The sequence below is a fragment of the Amphibalanus amphitrite genome, unplaced genomic scaffold (assembly GCF_019059575.1).
Source record: "Amphibalanus amphitrite isolate SeventyFive unplaced genomic scaffold, NRLGWU_Aamphi_draft 000022F_arrow, whole genome shotgun sequence".
NCBI lineage: Eukaryota > Metazoa > Arthropoda > Thecostraca > Balanomorpha > Balanidae > Amphibalanus > Amphibalanus amphitrite.
In genome coordinates this window covers 1,059,222-1,075,796 of record NW_024881518.1, presented here as the reverse complement: position 1 = coordinate 1,075,796, position 16,575 = coordinate 1,059,222, and the positions used below count along the sequence as shown (strand labels likewise).

Below are 16,575 nucleotides of genomic sequence, written 5' to 3'. Positions count from 1 at the left end.
TGTACAGTCGGCTTCTTTGACGTTGTTTGTTTCCATCGGTTGATTAAACGGGCCCGTACAAAACACCAGTTGAAAGTGGACTAAAAACAGTTGAATCGATTAGATGGAAGGATAGCGACGGTGCAGTGTGCAACTGCAGTGACCTTGGTGGCGAAAAACAAGCCACCGTTGTTTTGACCGGCTGCGTATGCTGCTTACTCGACCCTCTTTCTTTGTATGATCCTCTTTCTTTCAGTCGATATTTTCTACCGCCCAGACGACAAAGGATCCCAGGTCAAACTAGCACTGACAGATTCAAAGGATGGTTGAAAGAGGGACATTTGTTTTGTCAAGGTGTATCAGCGATCAGTTGAAAATTGTAGAGTATCCACTGCTGATCTTCACCGACAAAAATTACACCACTTCCCGTCCTAACTATCTCGTAGAGTGGCATTGCTGCACTGTTGGCACTGTTCTGCTTTCATCCCATTCATTATTGCGGGGGTCCGTGCCAGCGGCAGGACCGGCGCAGCGACTTGGCTCTCACTGCTGCTCATTGAGCCTTGGATAGTGGGTGCTTGGTTGGAATGGAATGTCTCACACAGCCCATTCACTAAGCCTATGACGCTCAAGCCATTGCCTACAAGCCTTGTATATTGTCCACTTTAACTCTGGAGCGCTGCTGGAGCTACCACAATATCTGGATCGTTTTATCTGGGTGGTCTACCCCGGCATCTTGAAGGCCTTCTTGCTTTACCTCTGGTTTGGGAGGCCCTCTTGCTCTAGCTCTGGTCAGGGAGGCTCATCTGCTCTGCGCGTGTAATGTCTCAGGTCAGCCTGACGGAATCTTCTAGGAAATGTTTGCACCGCCGTCTTTGGCAGTAAATTGCACCCAGAAATCTGCGACGTTACACGTCAGACCAGTCTGGCTAACCATTCTCTGAAGCTACGCAGTCGTCGGCCGGCCGGGGCCTGCGGCCTTGGCAGTCGGCCAACCGCCCCCGGGCGCCGGCCGCTGATTGGCTGGCACGGTGGGCCGGTCCGTGACGTCACCGGTCGGGCCTCTGTTGCCGGGTGACCGACACGGGTTCGTCGAGTCATGGATCGTCTCAGGGGCGATAGGGTGGGATGACTGGCCAGTTTTGTTGAGATGATAGATTCCAGGAGACGACTGAGGAGTTTTTGTAGACGCTTTTTGGGTGAAAGGTCGTGCAGCCGTTCCTAAACACATCACACACCACCACACAAAAACCATCTCCATTTGTTTATTTCTTCTTTTTTTCATTTGGACTATCACTTTAAGCACGCTTATGAAAACGTGTCAAGGTGGCCGTATGGCATGCTGATACAGACTTGTGCCAAGGTCCCAAAAAGGTCCGAGATCCAGGGTTCGCAGAGTCCAAGGTCTGGGACCTTGATGGATCCTGGACCTTGCATTGTCATTTTTGTCGTGAGACCTTGGAAACCCAGGACCTTAAAACATCCATATGCCGCAAGACCTTGGAATCCCAGGACCTCAACATTTGCATATGTCGCGAGACCTTGGAATCCCAGGACCTCAACATTTGCATATGTCGCGAGACCTTGGAATCCCAGGACCTCAACATTTGCATATGCCGCGAGACCTTGGAATCCCAGGACATCAACATTTCATGTGACATGAGACCTTGGAAACCCAGGACCTCAACATTTCATATGCTGTGAAACCATGGAAACCCAGGGGACAGGAGTAGGACCTCAAAATTTTGGTATGCTGCAAGACCCTGCAGAATGCAGATCTTCAGTCCCAGTTTTATTATTTGTCATGGGATCTTAGGAGAAGGGCCGGGACTTACACCATCATTTTGTTGAGGGATCTCAATAATCCTGGAAGCTGGACCATGAGGTTTATGTTGCACATGGGCCACTAAGGACCCTGCACTAGGTTTTGTCTGTAGACACTTCAATAAATATCTATGGTTGAGCCACCAGCTGCAAGGGGTTAAGATAGATACATGAAGAGAAAACGAACCAGACTGTGTAGAGTAATGTAGACATATATTGAGCCAAATCGTTGTCATGGCTGTGAGGCAGAACTGGGACAAGAGACCTGGTAGCTTTTTACATTATCAATGTTGTGGATTATGAAACTGTCAAACAGTGGACAGTGGTGGTTTGGAAAACTCTTTTCTAATCTCACCTCACATATTTTCTGGGCTGTGATATGCCAGGCTTGAAGCTGCTTGGAAGCTACCCACTTGACCAAGTAAGTGTCAAACTTATTTGATTTGCAAGTCTTCAAATCACCATTGAGCAATGAGCATCCAATATAAGCAATGAATCCATGACAGTTCAGCTTTTTCGTTTAGCAGGTTTTCGTCGGACAATTTTTCGTCTGCAGATTTTCGTCCGCAGACTTTCGTCTATGCATTTTTTCGTCTGAGCATTTTTTCTTCCGCACATTTTTTCGTAAGGACATTTTCCGCCTCGTCCAGACGAAAAAATGCCGGACAGAAAAATACTCGAAAAATGTACCAAATCAATTCGTACCTACAGACGAAAAAATGCAAGACGAAAAAGTCAGACGAAAATCTGCCGACGGAGAACCGTCGGACGAAAAAATTGTCAGATGGAATTTTGTTCAGAGCCTTCAAGTTATTGTGAATGAACAGTAAGAAAGTTTTGCGCTCGCTGATACTCTAATTCTATTGGCTTAGTCGATCAGTTTTTCTGTTAGCGCTCGCGCAAACAAGACTTAGAACATATTTGAGTTTTTATCCTAGGTATTATGTAATGTGCAGAAAATCGAAAGCATATACCTATCCAATTCAGTTTTTCCATTTTTATGAAGCATGTAGGTTTTATTTCTGGTTTTTTGATATTGCCTGAAATAATACTTTGATGTCTGTCTTCAATAACTGTAAGGTGCTATCCTACATTCCTAATGATCAGGTAAGATTGATTTGAAAGGGACATGACAATACAAAATGCAAGGTACCTATTACCTACCTATATTTTTATGAATTTGTCAAGCTAAAGAAGGAGAGATTGATATTATGATTCATCTTTAACTTGTGTTGAAGCTCCCCCTAAACCACCACAGGTTTGCATAGGTTCTGCCCCTTTCAATGTTGCTGGGCATCCGTTGGCAGAATATTAAGAAGTAAGTCTGCTCATCGGAATGCTAGTTTAAGTTCTTGTTGTGGGACCCTGAATACTTTGGATCCTGAGATGTAGGTATTCTTGCCGTGGGACCTTGAGGACTGTGGACCCTGAACTCTGAAGTGTATACTTGTTATGGGACCTTGGGGACTGTGGATCCTGAAATTTACACTTGCCGTGGGACTCTAGGGACTGTGGATCCTACAATGCATTCTTGTCGTGGGACCTTGGGGACTGTGGATCCTGCAATGTATACTTGCCGTGGGACCTTGGAAACCTTGGATTCTAGAAATTGAAATTGCCGTGGGACCTTGGAAACCTTGGATTCTAAAAATTGAAATTGTCGTGGGACCTTGGAAACCTTGATTCTAGAAATTGAATTTGCTGTGGGACCTTGGAAACCTTGGATTCTAGAAATTGAATTTGCCGTGGGACCTTGGAAACCTTGGATTCTAGAAATTGAATTTGCCGAGGGACCTTGAGGATCCTGGACCTTGATTTTTGGTCACGGCACAAGTCTGTGCTGATATGATGTTATCAGCATTTGTGATGATATGGCTCTGATGAGCTCTTGCGCAATGCACATCACAGGCTGATCACCATCATTTGTTTTCGTAAGGCTTCCCCTGCTGCGCATTTGTGCTTGTCCCCTGCATTAGGGGAAAGTGGGTGTATTGCGCCCTCCTAACCAATTGCGCCCACCAACATTCCCACGGATTCAATGGCATGTTTTGAATTTTGTGTTCGAAAACATTATTTCCCCCACTGGATAGTTCCTTTTATGGCCCAAGCTCCCCGATGAAGCCAATCAGCAAGGCTCATTACGCCATCAAAGATGTTATGGCGTTTTCTTAGCTTTTTTGCAGTATTTTGAACCGTTGGCTATAAAAATGTGTGATATTTGTGTGATTTTTAGAGTGATATTTAGAAAGAACAACCCTTTTTTCATTATATTTCACTAAAACAGTTAACTTCCTTCAACATCTGTATGATAACTTCCACGCTTTTATTAAAAAGTACCTCAATTTTAATTGCGCCCATGGCAATTGCGCCAGGGGGGCGCAAATAGAATAATGGTGTAGCTATTGTATATCACGACAGCATGAATGCATCATTAACTGATTGCAATAAAGAAGGAGTTTAATGTCAGGCAGGGGAGCAACCCGCTGTCGTCAGTCCGCAAATTATTTATCTCGTCAAACTTATAATGCAGCTGCCATTTAGGCTACGAACTTGTGGTGTAATTGACAAAATACGACATTTTCAACATGGACTCAGGCGTGAGAGGTGACAGCTATGATAAAAAAGTAAAAACTGATGTCATAAAGCTGTCGAAACAATAAAAATTATTAATTTTGAGAGAAACGATTGAAAATGTAACCGTATAGGTGCATACGTTCACATATATCTAGTCGGTTACAGTAAACGTTTTCGTTGCACTTTTACAAGCGTACGAACACATGTAAAGTTATCTACCTGGGCAAAAAACATCGCGATTTACACCTACATTTATTATTTAACCAGCGTGAATAACATTATGAATGTTAAAGTAAGCCGCAATGACATTAGACTGCCGGGGTGTATGCATTCCGTCTCATTCGCTTAGCCATGTTAAAGTATAGGGCGCAATTGGGTTCTAATTGCGCCATCCCCCTGGCGCAATTTACAGCAGTTGTTGGCAAATGCGCCCTTTTACATGTTTCTGAAAAACAGCTGTCAGAAGCAAACGAAACATTATTAATTGATCGGGAGGCTCTTAAATCGTAGCCAATGAGTTCCTCTTTGAAATGGTCACCAATGCATGCTTATATCTCCAGCAGTTTTCTTACAATTAGCGTTTTTCCTTAAGGTGGCGCAATTCACCCCCCTTCCCCTATAGATTCGCACCCTGGACAGGTCCGACATCCTTTGCCATGCTCGCTGGTTGCACGATGTACTCCAGACTCCAGCCCACAGCTCTGTTTCGGTTTCATACACCCTCGCTGGCGGTTGGACGTCTCTGGCGCACCAGACCTCCCTCCTTGCTCAGTTGGTTGAACGTCACTTGTTAGATCTGCACTTCAAGGTGTTGCGCCATTGCTGCATGGCTCGGCTGATAGGCAGTGTAAATATTGTTGCACTAAGGAGGCACTTGAATCTTCTTGTTCAAATGTGGAGTCGTTTGCAGAAAGATTTTGCTGCGGAATAACTACTTGTAGAAATATCAGCCTCACATTCCATTGCAATCCACAGCAATTTGCTCGTTTCGTTATCATGTTCACCAGATCCGATTCAGCTTGCGTCGAGGCTTATTCCCTCCAATTTAGCTGACTCGTGTTTCTTGCTTGTTGTATCTGCCATCTTCAGCCGCTACTTGATTCGCGGTGTGCTACACATGGGTCAAATGACATCTCTTCCCTCAGTGCTGTAATTACGGGAGGGCGTACCAAAACGCTGACTGAAATCGTGTTACGCTCGTGTTTCTGCCCAACACCGTTTTACTAGCGTGAATGAGTATCTGGTATCTTCCGTTGTAACGCATGCCTATCCATCGCACACTGCACATTCGTGCAGCAACAGCACGAGCGAACTCACACCTCATAGTTCACTCGGCAGCAAGTGCAGCAGCGAAAGGGTGAAGCCGCAGGAAGAAGAAGCAGCAAGCGTTCGAGATACGGCACCGGTAAAGCGTTCCATAGGGCTACATCTGACTGACGGAAAGCCGGCTCGGAGCTACCGTTGGATTGAAGGTGTGGTCCGGCGCTGCCATTGCCGTCTACCTACCAACCGGCGTGACCGGTCACCCTTCCTACGCCAAATTCTCCCTCTTTCTCCTTCAATTCAGATCCAACTATCCACCACCCAGCCGGGATACCTAACGGTGATACCTCCACGCTTGGGGCCTAAGAACCTGACTTCGGTCGGGTTCGTCAAGCCAGGGCGTAACAGGCTGCGTCTTCTATGAGCAGCTGGAGCTTAACGAACGGCTTTCCAAAACTCACTATCTCTCATCAACCTACCGACCTTGAAATTGCCAAATACAACCACTAAAATTACATCTGTTTAATTTTTAATTCTTTTTGCGCCTGATTCTCCACTCTACAAATAACTCTTAACAGACATGGACTCATACACCACCACAACACAAGACATCGAACTGCACCACCTCGGCTCCTACGTCGTCGGCCAATACACGGACCCTCGGCTGGATATGGCCAAGGAGTCCGCATTCAAAATAAATCGCACACTCACAGACATCACAAAAAGCACTACGCTACGCATCACACCCCAGCACAAATGCATCCTCATCAAGACATCCAACGAGACACAGACAAAAGCACTTCTGTCCGCCACCACCTTCGCCAATCACGACGCATCCTTCACACTACACCGCACCCTCAACACGACCCGAGCCACTATCCGCACGAACCCACTAGACACACCACTAGCAGTCATCGGAGACGAGTTGGCGTCCCAGGGCGTCAGCTCAATTCGTCGACTGGCTTCCACCCACCACTACACCATCCTGCAACTCACCTTTAACACCACGATCCTACCTCCTCACGTTACACTACAACACTGCCGATACAGCACACGTCTTCACGCGCCACTGCCCCTTCGCTGCAAGAAGTGTCAGCGCTACGGTCACGGAGAACGTGCTTGCACCTCCCGTACTGCACGCTGTGCACGTTGTGGCGAGGGGCATCCGTCAGAGGGGTGCACTCGTCCCTTTCGATGCGCTGCCTGTGACGGATCGCACCCGGTCACTGACTCCAAATGCCCTAAGTGGCTATTTGAGCGGGAAGTGACCAGGTACGCGGCGAGCATGCATGTACCACCAGCCCTTTCACGCACCCTGGTCTCCAAGGCACCACCAGTACATCTAGCCGAAACATTTAAACACGCAAACGTAACAGGAAGCACCTACGCCTCAGTCGCTTCACGCACCACCGCAAAACTCCAGCCACTAGCACAGCACCCACCGAGCTGTCGCCGACCTGCCCTCATCCCAACACTTCCTCACCCACCTCGCTGGATCCCCACCAGGGAGGCCCTCCTTCCTACACCGCCCTATCCGCCTCACCCCAGACCGCCACAGGGATGGAGAGTGCCCGGTCCGCTGCCGGGACCCCCGTTCTTGAGGCGGGACTTCCCGCTCCTACCTCCACCTCCACACTGTATACCTCCCACCCACCCTAACCAGCCTCCGCCCACCCGACCCAAGCCTCCAACCCGCACCACTGCAACCTCCACCGGCCCCACACCAATCACCCAGACCGTCTCCACTTCCACAGACCCTCCTCCTCCACCCACTCTGCGGTCTGTTTACACGCAGACTGACCCTGATCCCCATCCATGCTCTCAGAGCAGCTCCAGCCTATACATCACTCCCTCCAACCCCTCAACCCGATCATCCGCTTCGAACCCAAGTTCAGGCCCAGCCTCAAACACACGGATCCCTCGTCCCATCTCGCCTCCAAAACACGTCCGCTCACGCTCTTTATCTCCTGTTCAGCGAAACACCGAATCCCTCCACCAACCTCTTCCCTCCCCTCTCATGACACGCGCCTCCCGCAAACGAAAGGCGAGGGATCTGGCTGACCAATCCAACCCTACTCCAGTCTCGCACTATGTGTCAGAGACTACTCATATCAACCGCGCAGTTCCCTCTAAATGACGCACTTGCTACAATGGAACACACGCGGGCTACTTACCAAGTGGCCGGAGTTCAAAGGTGAAATTCTCCGAACGAACCCGGTCCTGGCTGCACTCCAAGAGACCCATTTTCGAGATTCAGACCAATGGTTTAAAATCCCAGGGTACACTTGGCATACACATAACGTTAACGAACAAAACAGACGAGGAGGAGCGGCCATCCTCATAGCCAACAGCGTCCCGCACAATAGAGTAGCTATCAACACACCACTAAATTGCGTTGCTATACGTTTAAGGATAGGCTACACACAAGTCACCACACTGTCAATATACATACCACCTTGCCATGCTAACCCAACACCACAGGAGCTGGATGACTTAATCAGCCAGCTCCCAGCACCCTTACTTCTCATGGGCGACGTCAATGCACAACACCCAGCATGGGGAAGCCCATGCAGCGACTCCCGCGGTAACACCATCGAAGCAGCCATAAATAAACACAACCTTACTGTACTCAACACAGGCGAAGGCACCAGGCTTAACCTAAGGGGCATCGACCGAGCCATAGACCTAACGTGCTGCACAAGTTCAATCCATCACCTATTTGATTGGGCAATATCGTCAGACCCAGGGCCCAGTGACCACTACCAAATTAAACTTACACTTAGTCCGAGGTCAATTCGCCACGTTAAAACCTTTACTCCAGGCTGGAATTTAAAAAGGGCTGACTGGTCGAAATTTGAGGAAATGGTGAACCTCTCACTGGGTGACACAGATCATCCAGACATTTCAGTAATTCTAAGAGCCATCGGCTCCGCAGCACAAGCCAGTGTGCCCAAAAGTAAGCAACCACCCAAAAAGGCATCAGCGCCATGGTGGACTCCAGCCTGCAGCCAAGCAGTAACAATCAGGAAAAGAGCACTAAAACAATTTAAACGTTGCATATGCGAAGCGCACCGCCTAGCGTACAAACAAGCTGCTGCATCTTGCAAAACTATCTTTAAAACAGAGCGCACTAACTCTTGGCAATCATTTGCATCCAAATTCAATCGCTTCACACCAACAGCAAAAATCTGGAAGCTTCTTAAAGCTTTCCACCTCAAACGCGCACCCCCAGGGCCATTCCCTTCGCTTAAAGTAAGAGGGCAGGAAATTACTGACCCAGAGCAAGTCATGATGGAATTTGCGAAACATTACCATTCAGTGTCAGCTAACAGCTCATACCCACCACAACTCAGGTCACGACTAGGAAATCTTGCCAATAGCTGCGACTTCACCTCCAACAACTACGAAATTTATAACAAACCATTTACACTACACGAGTTATCACATGCCATCAGCAAGTGCGGAAACACGTCGGTTGGGCCGGACGACATACATTACGAATTTTTCCGACGCCTCAGTAAACAATCATTAACGTACCTCTTAGCGGCCATTAATAACCTCTTCATAAACCACTCCTACCCGACCACTTGGCGGGAAAGCACTATCATACCAATTTCAAAACCAAACAAAGACAAGCAACATCCCGGTGGCTATCGCCCCATCTCACTCACTAGCTGCGCCAGTAAGGTAGTCGAGCGCATGGTCAACACACGCCTCATACACCACCTGGAAACAAATGACCTGCTCGACGAACACCAATGCGGCTTCAGGCGCGGGAAGTCAACAACAGACAACATCATTAGACTCATCTCAGACATTAGCACAGGATTTTATCGCAAACGGACAACAGTAGCAGTATTTCTAGATATCACAGCAGCTTTCGATCGAGTACAAAAACCGGCAATTATTTACAAGCTTCACCAACTAGGACTGCGCGGACACCTCGCTCACTTCATCATCAACTTTCTTGCGGACCGAACCTTCCAAGCTAGGTGCGGCACAACACTCTCACCAGCAACATCTCAGGATCAAGGTCTCCCTCAAGGTAGTGTTCTGTCACCAACGCTCTTCCTTATTATGATCAACGACATGTTCACCACAGCAAAGTACTATGTAAAATACTCACTTTTTGCGGACGACGTGGCCATTTGGGCTACACACCACGACCTCTTCAAGGTCGAAAAAGACGTCCAACTTGGCCTGAACAAAATTGCATTATGGTGCAAAGAATGGGGCTTCACCATATCAACCGAGAAGTCCGCCTCTGTAACCTTCACTAGAAACCGGAAAACCACTAACACTAGGTTAAACCTTAACGGCAAAGCAGTTAAGGAAGCCAAAGATTTCAAATTCTTAGGAGTCCGCATAGATCGAAATTTAACATTTTCTAAGCACATCAAAGACATCAAAAACAAGTGCGCAAAGCGCATGAACCTCCTCCGAGCGCTCACAGGCACAGACTGGGGCGGCGACCGGAAAACCATTTTGCAACTATACAAGGCCATCATCAGACCCATTTTAGAGTACTGCAGTATAGCTTATCACGGAAGCCTAACAGATCACCAGATAAAACAAATAGAAGCCATCCAGAACACATGTCTGCGCATTGCAACCGGAGCCATACCCAGTACACGAAACGCGACACTTCTGGCCGACGTCAACATGTTGAATTGCCAGGAAAGACGTATGCAACAACTTTGCCGATATGCCATTAACGTTAAAACAACTCCGAACCACCCAGTGCAACACTGCTTCCGGCCGATAAGCAGACTCGGATGTCATAGACATTCCCGATTACGACACCCATCACTAAATGATCAGTTGAGCACCTGCTTATCTAAACTGCAATTTACTTTACCGGATCTGGCACCCAGGCCTCGAGCAAAACCCTTCTGGCTAAAGGCACCACCCAAAATCGAATATCTTTTCTCTGGAAACAAATCAGACATCACACCAACAGAAATGCAGTCGAAATTTAACGAATACAAAGCACAGCGCCCAAACAAAACATTCATGTACACTGACGGCTCAAAACAGGAACACAAAGTAGCTTTTGCACTGACGACTCCACACTTTGAATTAAGCAGACGTTTACCGGATAACTTCTCCATTTTCACAGATGAGGCCATGGCCCTCTTATTCGCCGTCAAATTATGTACCCATGAAAAGCTTAGTAACGTAGTAATCTGCACAGACTCAAAATCAGTCTTACAAGCCCTGAGTAACACCACAAGCCCAACACATTTCATCATTTCTAGCATTCAAAATTCTATCCCTGAAAAACGAAATATTAAATTTCTTTGGATTCCTGGACATGCTTCTATCTCTGGAAACGAAAAGGCAGACAAACTAGCAAAGCAAGCATTGCATCTAGCAGAACCACTTGCAATACAGTACCCGGCAGACGACTGCAAGGCCATCCTCGAACTTCACATACAACAACTACGACAAACGACATGGGACGAGATAGGACCAGCACACATGCACTCAATCAAACCCCGATTAGGCTTCTGGGCGACCTCAAAACAAAACACAAGGCAAAAGGAAGTAATGCTCACCAGACTTAGAACCGGACGCACCAGACTCAACGCACCATGGCTAGAACCACAACAATATAACATTTGTGCCTTCTGCAATGTCAACACAGTGCCTACAGTTCAACACATCCTGCTAGAGTGCTCTCACTTCAACCTCCACCGACAACACATCATTGACTTCTGTCGGCAGGAGAACGTAACGTTGAGCTTAGATCAGCTTTTAGGTGACAGACACCCAGAGCTATTAGCACTTCTCTTCAGATATTTACAAGACACTAAGCTAACAGGAGCACTCTAAAGCACACATAAACGAACAGTTAAGTGCCGTGCCCAACATCTCAACAGTAGACTTAGCGGTAATCACACTCGAGAATTCTCCTGGCTCCGCTGTGCGCTGGTCCAAGCTTGGTGCCAGTTACGCCGGCTGACACCCAGTACACCACTCAACCGTGCGCTGGTCCAAGCTTGGTGCTAGATACGCCGGCTGATACTCACTACACCACTCAGCCGGGCGCTAGTCCAAGCTTGGTGCCAGTTACGCCGGCCGACATTCACCACACCACTCAGCCGTGCGCTGGTCCAAGCTTGGTGCCAGTCGCGCGCAGACAGGAGAGATTCAAAATTAAGAGAGGCCAACTGGTCTTCACCTCTTCAAAGTTGTTAAATGGCCATGCAGTCTTGTCCTTCAGACAATAATTATTTAGGCCCATGCACCACCCGGCATTGTAGGGTGAACGCGACACCCGGCGTGAGAGGGGGTGTGGGGATTGCCTCCTAACCCGCACGATAAAGAACCCATGGTGTAGTTCGTGAAGAGTAGGCCATGTGCCGGCACCATGGCAAAATTAATCCCAAATCGAATTTATTGTCTTGATGGAGGACAAAATGGTATCTTAACAACCCTTTAAAGTAACTATAACGTAAAACTAATTCTAACAGTAGGTAAAGTAAGTCCCAGGATCCCACTCACCTCCCAAGAAACCCACAACGCGTTACCGAGCGTTACTTTACCGAGCGTTACTTTAAAGGTCAAAATTTTAGAACTCACACACTTAATTGAAGTAAATGAGCACTTGCAATATCAAAATTCAAGCAATTCGATATTTATCTAGCAAACAGATTCTTTACAGGCGGCCGAATGTCCAATGGACAGGGACGCCTTAAAACCTCATTTTCACTCACTCACTCACACACCTCATCTCATCAGCAGGGCACGGACTGACTAGATGAGCTCAGCTGACGCACGAGTGAATGTGGTCAATTGTTCAGCCCTGAATGGGTGTGTCCGCGCTCTGCTCATATTTCGTCTAAGGATCTTCTCAGAGTTGGTGTATGGGTGCGGCGCGTGGGGTCGTGTGACTGCTCGTCTTGCAATAGAACTGCTGGTTAGTGCTTCGCTTAGGTGGCAGGGTGTGCCGTTGATTGACCTGGTTGTGTTTCAGTTGGGCTGCTGCGAGCGATCGGTTCCTATTTCTTGCACTCAGCTTGCAAGTTTTTATTACGTGCTTGTTCCATGAGAATTTCATGCTGTTTCTAGACAAGTTCAAGGCTGGCTTAATTCATTTGCTCTTTGGTTGCATCTGGCAGGCCTAATCATCTCCTCCCACCCGTATGTATTGTCCGATACCACCGTTGTTTTCCCTCGATGCCTCAAATCGCCTTCCCCGCCTGCCTCCTGTGCTGTCGTTCGAGCTACCCTGGCTCTGTCTCTCCTGCTGACCGGGTCCATCGTCCGTGTCTGATTTCGTGGTGTATGCCACGGTATGCTGTACTTAAAGACATGTCAAGAGCGTCATTTTGTGGTATCAAATATTAGCCACCGTCTGTGTACCAAAAGGCGTAACTTCCGTATGTTTTATTTCGTTGTGTCTGTGACCGTATGCTGTTCTGACGCCCTACAGGCGAGTATGTTGTGTCTAATTTCGCTGTTTCTTGTGTTTCAGCCTGGAGTCGAGTTCAGGAGGAACTAGACAGCTCAAATGGAGAGGACGGTAAGCTTAGGGTTATGGGCCATATCATTAATTGTTTCGACGAATTTCGCCTGCGATGCGCTAATTCCCATAGCTGAGCAGCAAGCACTATAAAATGAGACACATCAGAGGGTTACGAGCCCGGAGGAATTTTTGAGCTTTCGGGATGGCTGTGCTAAACTGATATGACGATGGCCAAACATATAATGGAGAGCTGACTGGACTGGAGTGGGAGCTGGCTGGCCAGTCCACTGTCCAGTGTCCAATATATAGGTGCATGGTCAATATGTAGGTGTAAGTCTCAGGAGGGTACACCAGCAAATGTTGTTACATTTTAGTGCTTATAGCGTGAGAGATCCTTCCGAACTGCCTCATTACAGCGCTTGGATTCGTCACAGTGCGTGTGCACAGGCGGGATAAGGTGTTTGTGACTTAGCCCGTCATCCGCGCTTCTGCCTCGGCCTGCGCTTGTCCCTCGGTCGGGTCCATATTCTGGCAATCCATATCAGACTGACTATCTTCAATCCAACTCCCTGCCGCATAGACGATAGGTAGTGCCTGGGGTGGGTAATAGATTCAAACTGATAGGCATGGATGAAGTATCCATGTGATAGGTCTGTTTTTGTACACAAGTACGGCGGCGCACTCAAACATAAACGGGCCATTCCTGTTGAAAACACTGAGACTCGGCCGGTAGCTTTGCTAATGAGCTGTCACGTGGCGTCTGGTGCAGGACAGGTCTCTGTCACGGCGAAGGCACCACACACTCGACGGTTGCGTCTTCTGCGAACCCTTTTATGTTTGCAGAAACCGCTTCACTTCCGTACAAACCACTAACAAAGACTGAGGCATTGTGTTGAGATTCTTGAAGTTCGAACAACTGCCGCCCACTCACTTTTCAGTTTTCGAGAAATATCAAAATGGTCCAAAATGTGTATTTCACACTCACACCAAGTCCAACAGCTAGACACGACTATCACCCGCTGAATAATCAAAATGCTCCTGCTGTAGTGCCCGTCCAGTGCCGCACTGATAGTATGCAGGCCTTACCATAAAACCTCCTTCGCCTGGTCTCGTCACCAGCACCCCGACCAGTCTCCCGGAGCTTCCAGCGAGTGACCCTGACCTGCGTCCTCTCCGGGGGGGAGGGGGGGGGGGCGGCGCACAGCTGGCCGGCTCGGGCCGGTGCGGAGTATTTTTGGCGACACGACCCGCCGGTCGTCACGTGGTCACCGCTGGGGGGGGGAGGGCGGGGGGTGCTAAATCGGTGCCAACTGAGCTGCTGCTGCGACCGCTACTGTCAGAGGCAGAGGCGACGGCGGTGACGTGGGGGAGGGCTCTGACAGATACTAGCTCATCGGGGAGGCTGGAAAAGTACTCGACACGGCTAGGGTACGGGGAACGCCGGAATGATACGGCGATCGTGTTGAAAACACAGTTGGTAGTCGGTTATGTTCGGTTTAAACGCTCGCCTATTCCTTATCACAGCTTGTGTTTGTTGTTTGTTAGACAGCTCTATTGTTCGCGCCGTGTAAATTATTTGTACCACATTCGCTTGCATCTAACCCCGTACTGTTTGCTCTCTCCACAGCGGCGGAGTCCTTTTACTACGACCAGCGGGAGGTGCACCCAGCCCTGCTCGGTAAGAATGGACGCTGTCGTCTGATAACTCTGTCACTGACTGATAATTGAAGGGGAATTAGGGGAAGGGCGAACGGAGTTAACTGACAACCATGAAGTGCTTTTGGGATGAGGTCTGAGGATAAACGATTCAGGATAGGTAGGTGTATGTGACTAACACTTATTGACCGTGTTAGAAAATCGGCTTTAAATGGAACAGGATCTCAATTTATGTAGAGTACTATCATGGTCCACTATACGTATCGTTAGCATGTGTCTGTGTGGCCCCCGCGTCCGCTCGGGTGCTTTCACGTCGATTTACATACCGGATCGCGTGTGTCCGGTCAGCCGGCTCTAAATGTCGCACCGGTCATGCGACTCGCTCGCGGAGGGACATGGTAATCACGCGACTGGCTGCTGGTCGCTGCATGATGGTGCCTAACGGCGTATATTGAAATCTGAAATGGAAAGTGCATGGTCGGGTGAACAATCGTAAACAACAGTAGTCAGGTTGGGTATTAGTAGGTTAGGTAAGGTCAGTTCAGCAGCTGGCGAGGTTGTGTAATGTGTAGTTTTTAACACCATGCTCTTTCGTACTGGCTTTCAATATTAACGTCTACCGTTGGTCGTATAAGGGACACCAAACCTGAGCGTATCGTAGTCAATCTGCTCTGACGTAATTGTGTGATCTGACCCGACGTGACGTTCCGTCTTATCAGTGCCCTGCCGACTCTTTAGTGCCCTGGCCCTGCCGTAACATGATGGTCCTGGCGCACCCTGAGCTGACTTTGTTCTCCATTCCGTCTCAGATTTCGAGCCATTCGACTTGGAGTCATGGTGGGGCCGCCGTCTCTACCAGCAGCTGACCGGCTCCTCCACCACCTCCTAGGCGCACTGGTCACGTGATCCAGCCGCACCGCACACCGCGCTTTCGCCAGACGTGTCACGTGACTGGGACAGCCCGCCACCGCCCGTCCAGACGCTGCTCGTAGCGGAGTTATGTGATCCGGACGGTGTCCCTCAGTGAACTGTCACGTAACCTTCTGGTGGCCGCTTGCGCTCAACGTCAGTGACCGGGCGGGACCCGTGGCCCACTGGTCACGTGCCCGCTGCCTTGGAACTGAGCAATGGTGGCGACATCTGTACAGTGTACATCAGCGCCCTCTATATGGCGGCCGGGTACAGTCGCCCGTCCGCCCGCCATATTGGGGAGAGTAGCATTCCAATAGTCGTCAGAGAACGTAGCGAGGGGCGCCGAGCGGCCGACCTGACCCGACCCCGGGTCACCCACGTGACCTGGACGGGACGCTGGGAAACCTCAGGCCCAGCGGGGCCCTCGGTCGCCCACTCTACCGTAGTTTTCACCATGAATGGATGGGAGGGAGCGCGATATTCGAATGTTTGTGAGACGATTGAAAGCACGAGACTCATGTTTCTCCCTTTGCGAGTGTAAGAGCATCACCAAGATCACGGAGCACGACGAGACGATAGTGTGCGGGTGTGCCCGCGAGAGGTCACCGATACTGTGACCCCAGGTCACTGGCTGTGACCCCCGGGTCGGAATTAGACTGACCCGACCGGGCCGCCCCTATATTTTGCTATAGACATTGTTAGCTGCCGGTGGCCGCCAGCTGTGTGTTTGTATGTGTGTCTGTGGGTGTATGTGGCGGCCGCCGCAGTGCAGAGAGTGAAGGGGCATTGTGCAATGACGTCATGCTCGGCGCCGGTCGGTGTGACGTCACAGGTCACGTGACCGGCGGCCGTGCTATGGGCGACAATACAAACAGGAGAACCAGGCAGGACACCGC

At 49.2% G+C, this 16,575-nt stretch overlaps 1 protein-coding gene across 1 annotated transcript in view; it reads left to right on the top strand.

Moving 5' to 3' along the window:
- The window catches only part of LOC122392006 (MAPK regulated corepressor interacting protein 2-like), a 52,595-nt gene extending 36,026 nt beyond the window's left edge, over window positions 1–16,569 (top strand). Inside the window, exons 4-6 of the mRNA XM_043386411.1 lie at window positions 13,121–13,168; window positions 14,739–14,789; window positions 15,577–16,569. Of these exons, the coding sequence (XP_043242346.1) occupies window positions 13,121–13,168; window positions 14,739–14,789; window positions 15,577–15,656 (179 nt within the window). The 3' untranslated portion in view covers window positions 15,657–16,569. The remainder of the gene's footprint in view (window positions 1–13,120; window positions 13,169–14,738; window positions 14,790–15,576) is intronic.
- The last annotated feature ends 6 nt before the right edge of the window (window positions 16,570–16,575 follow it).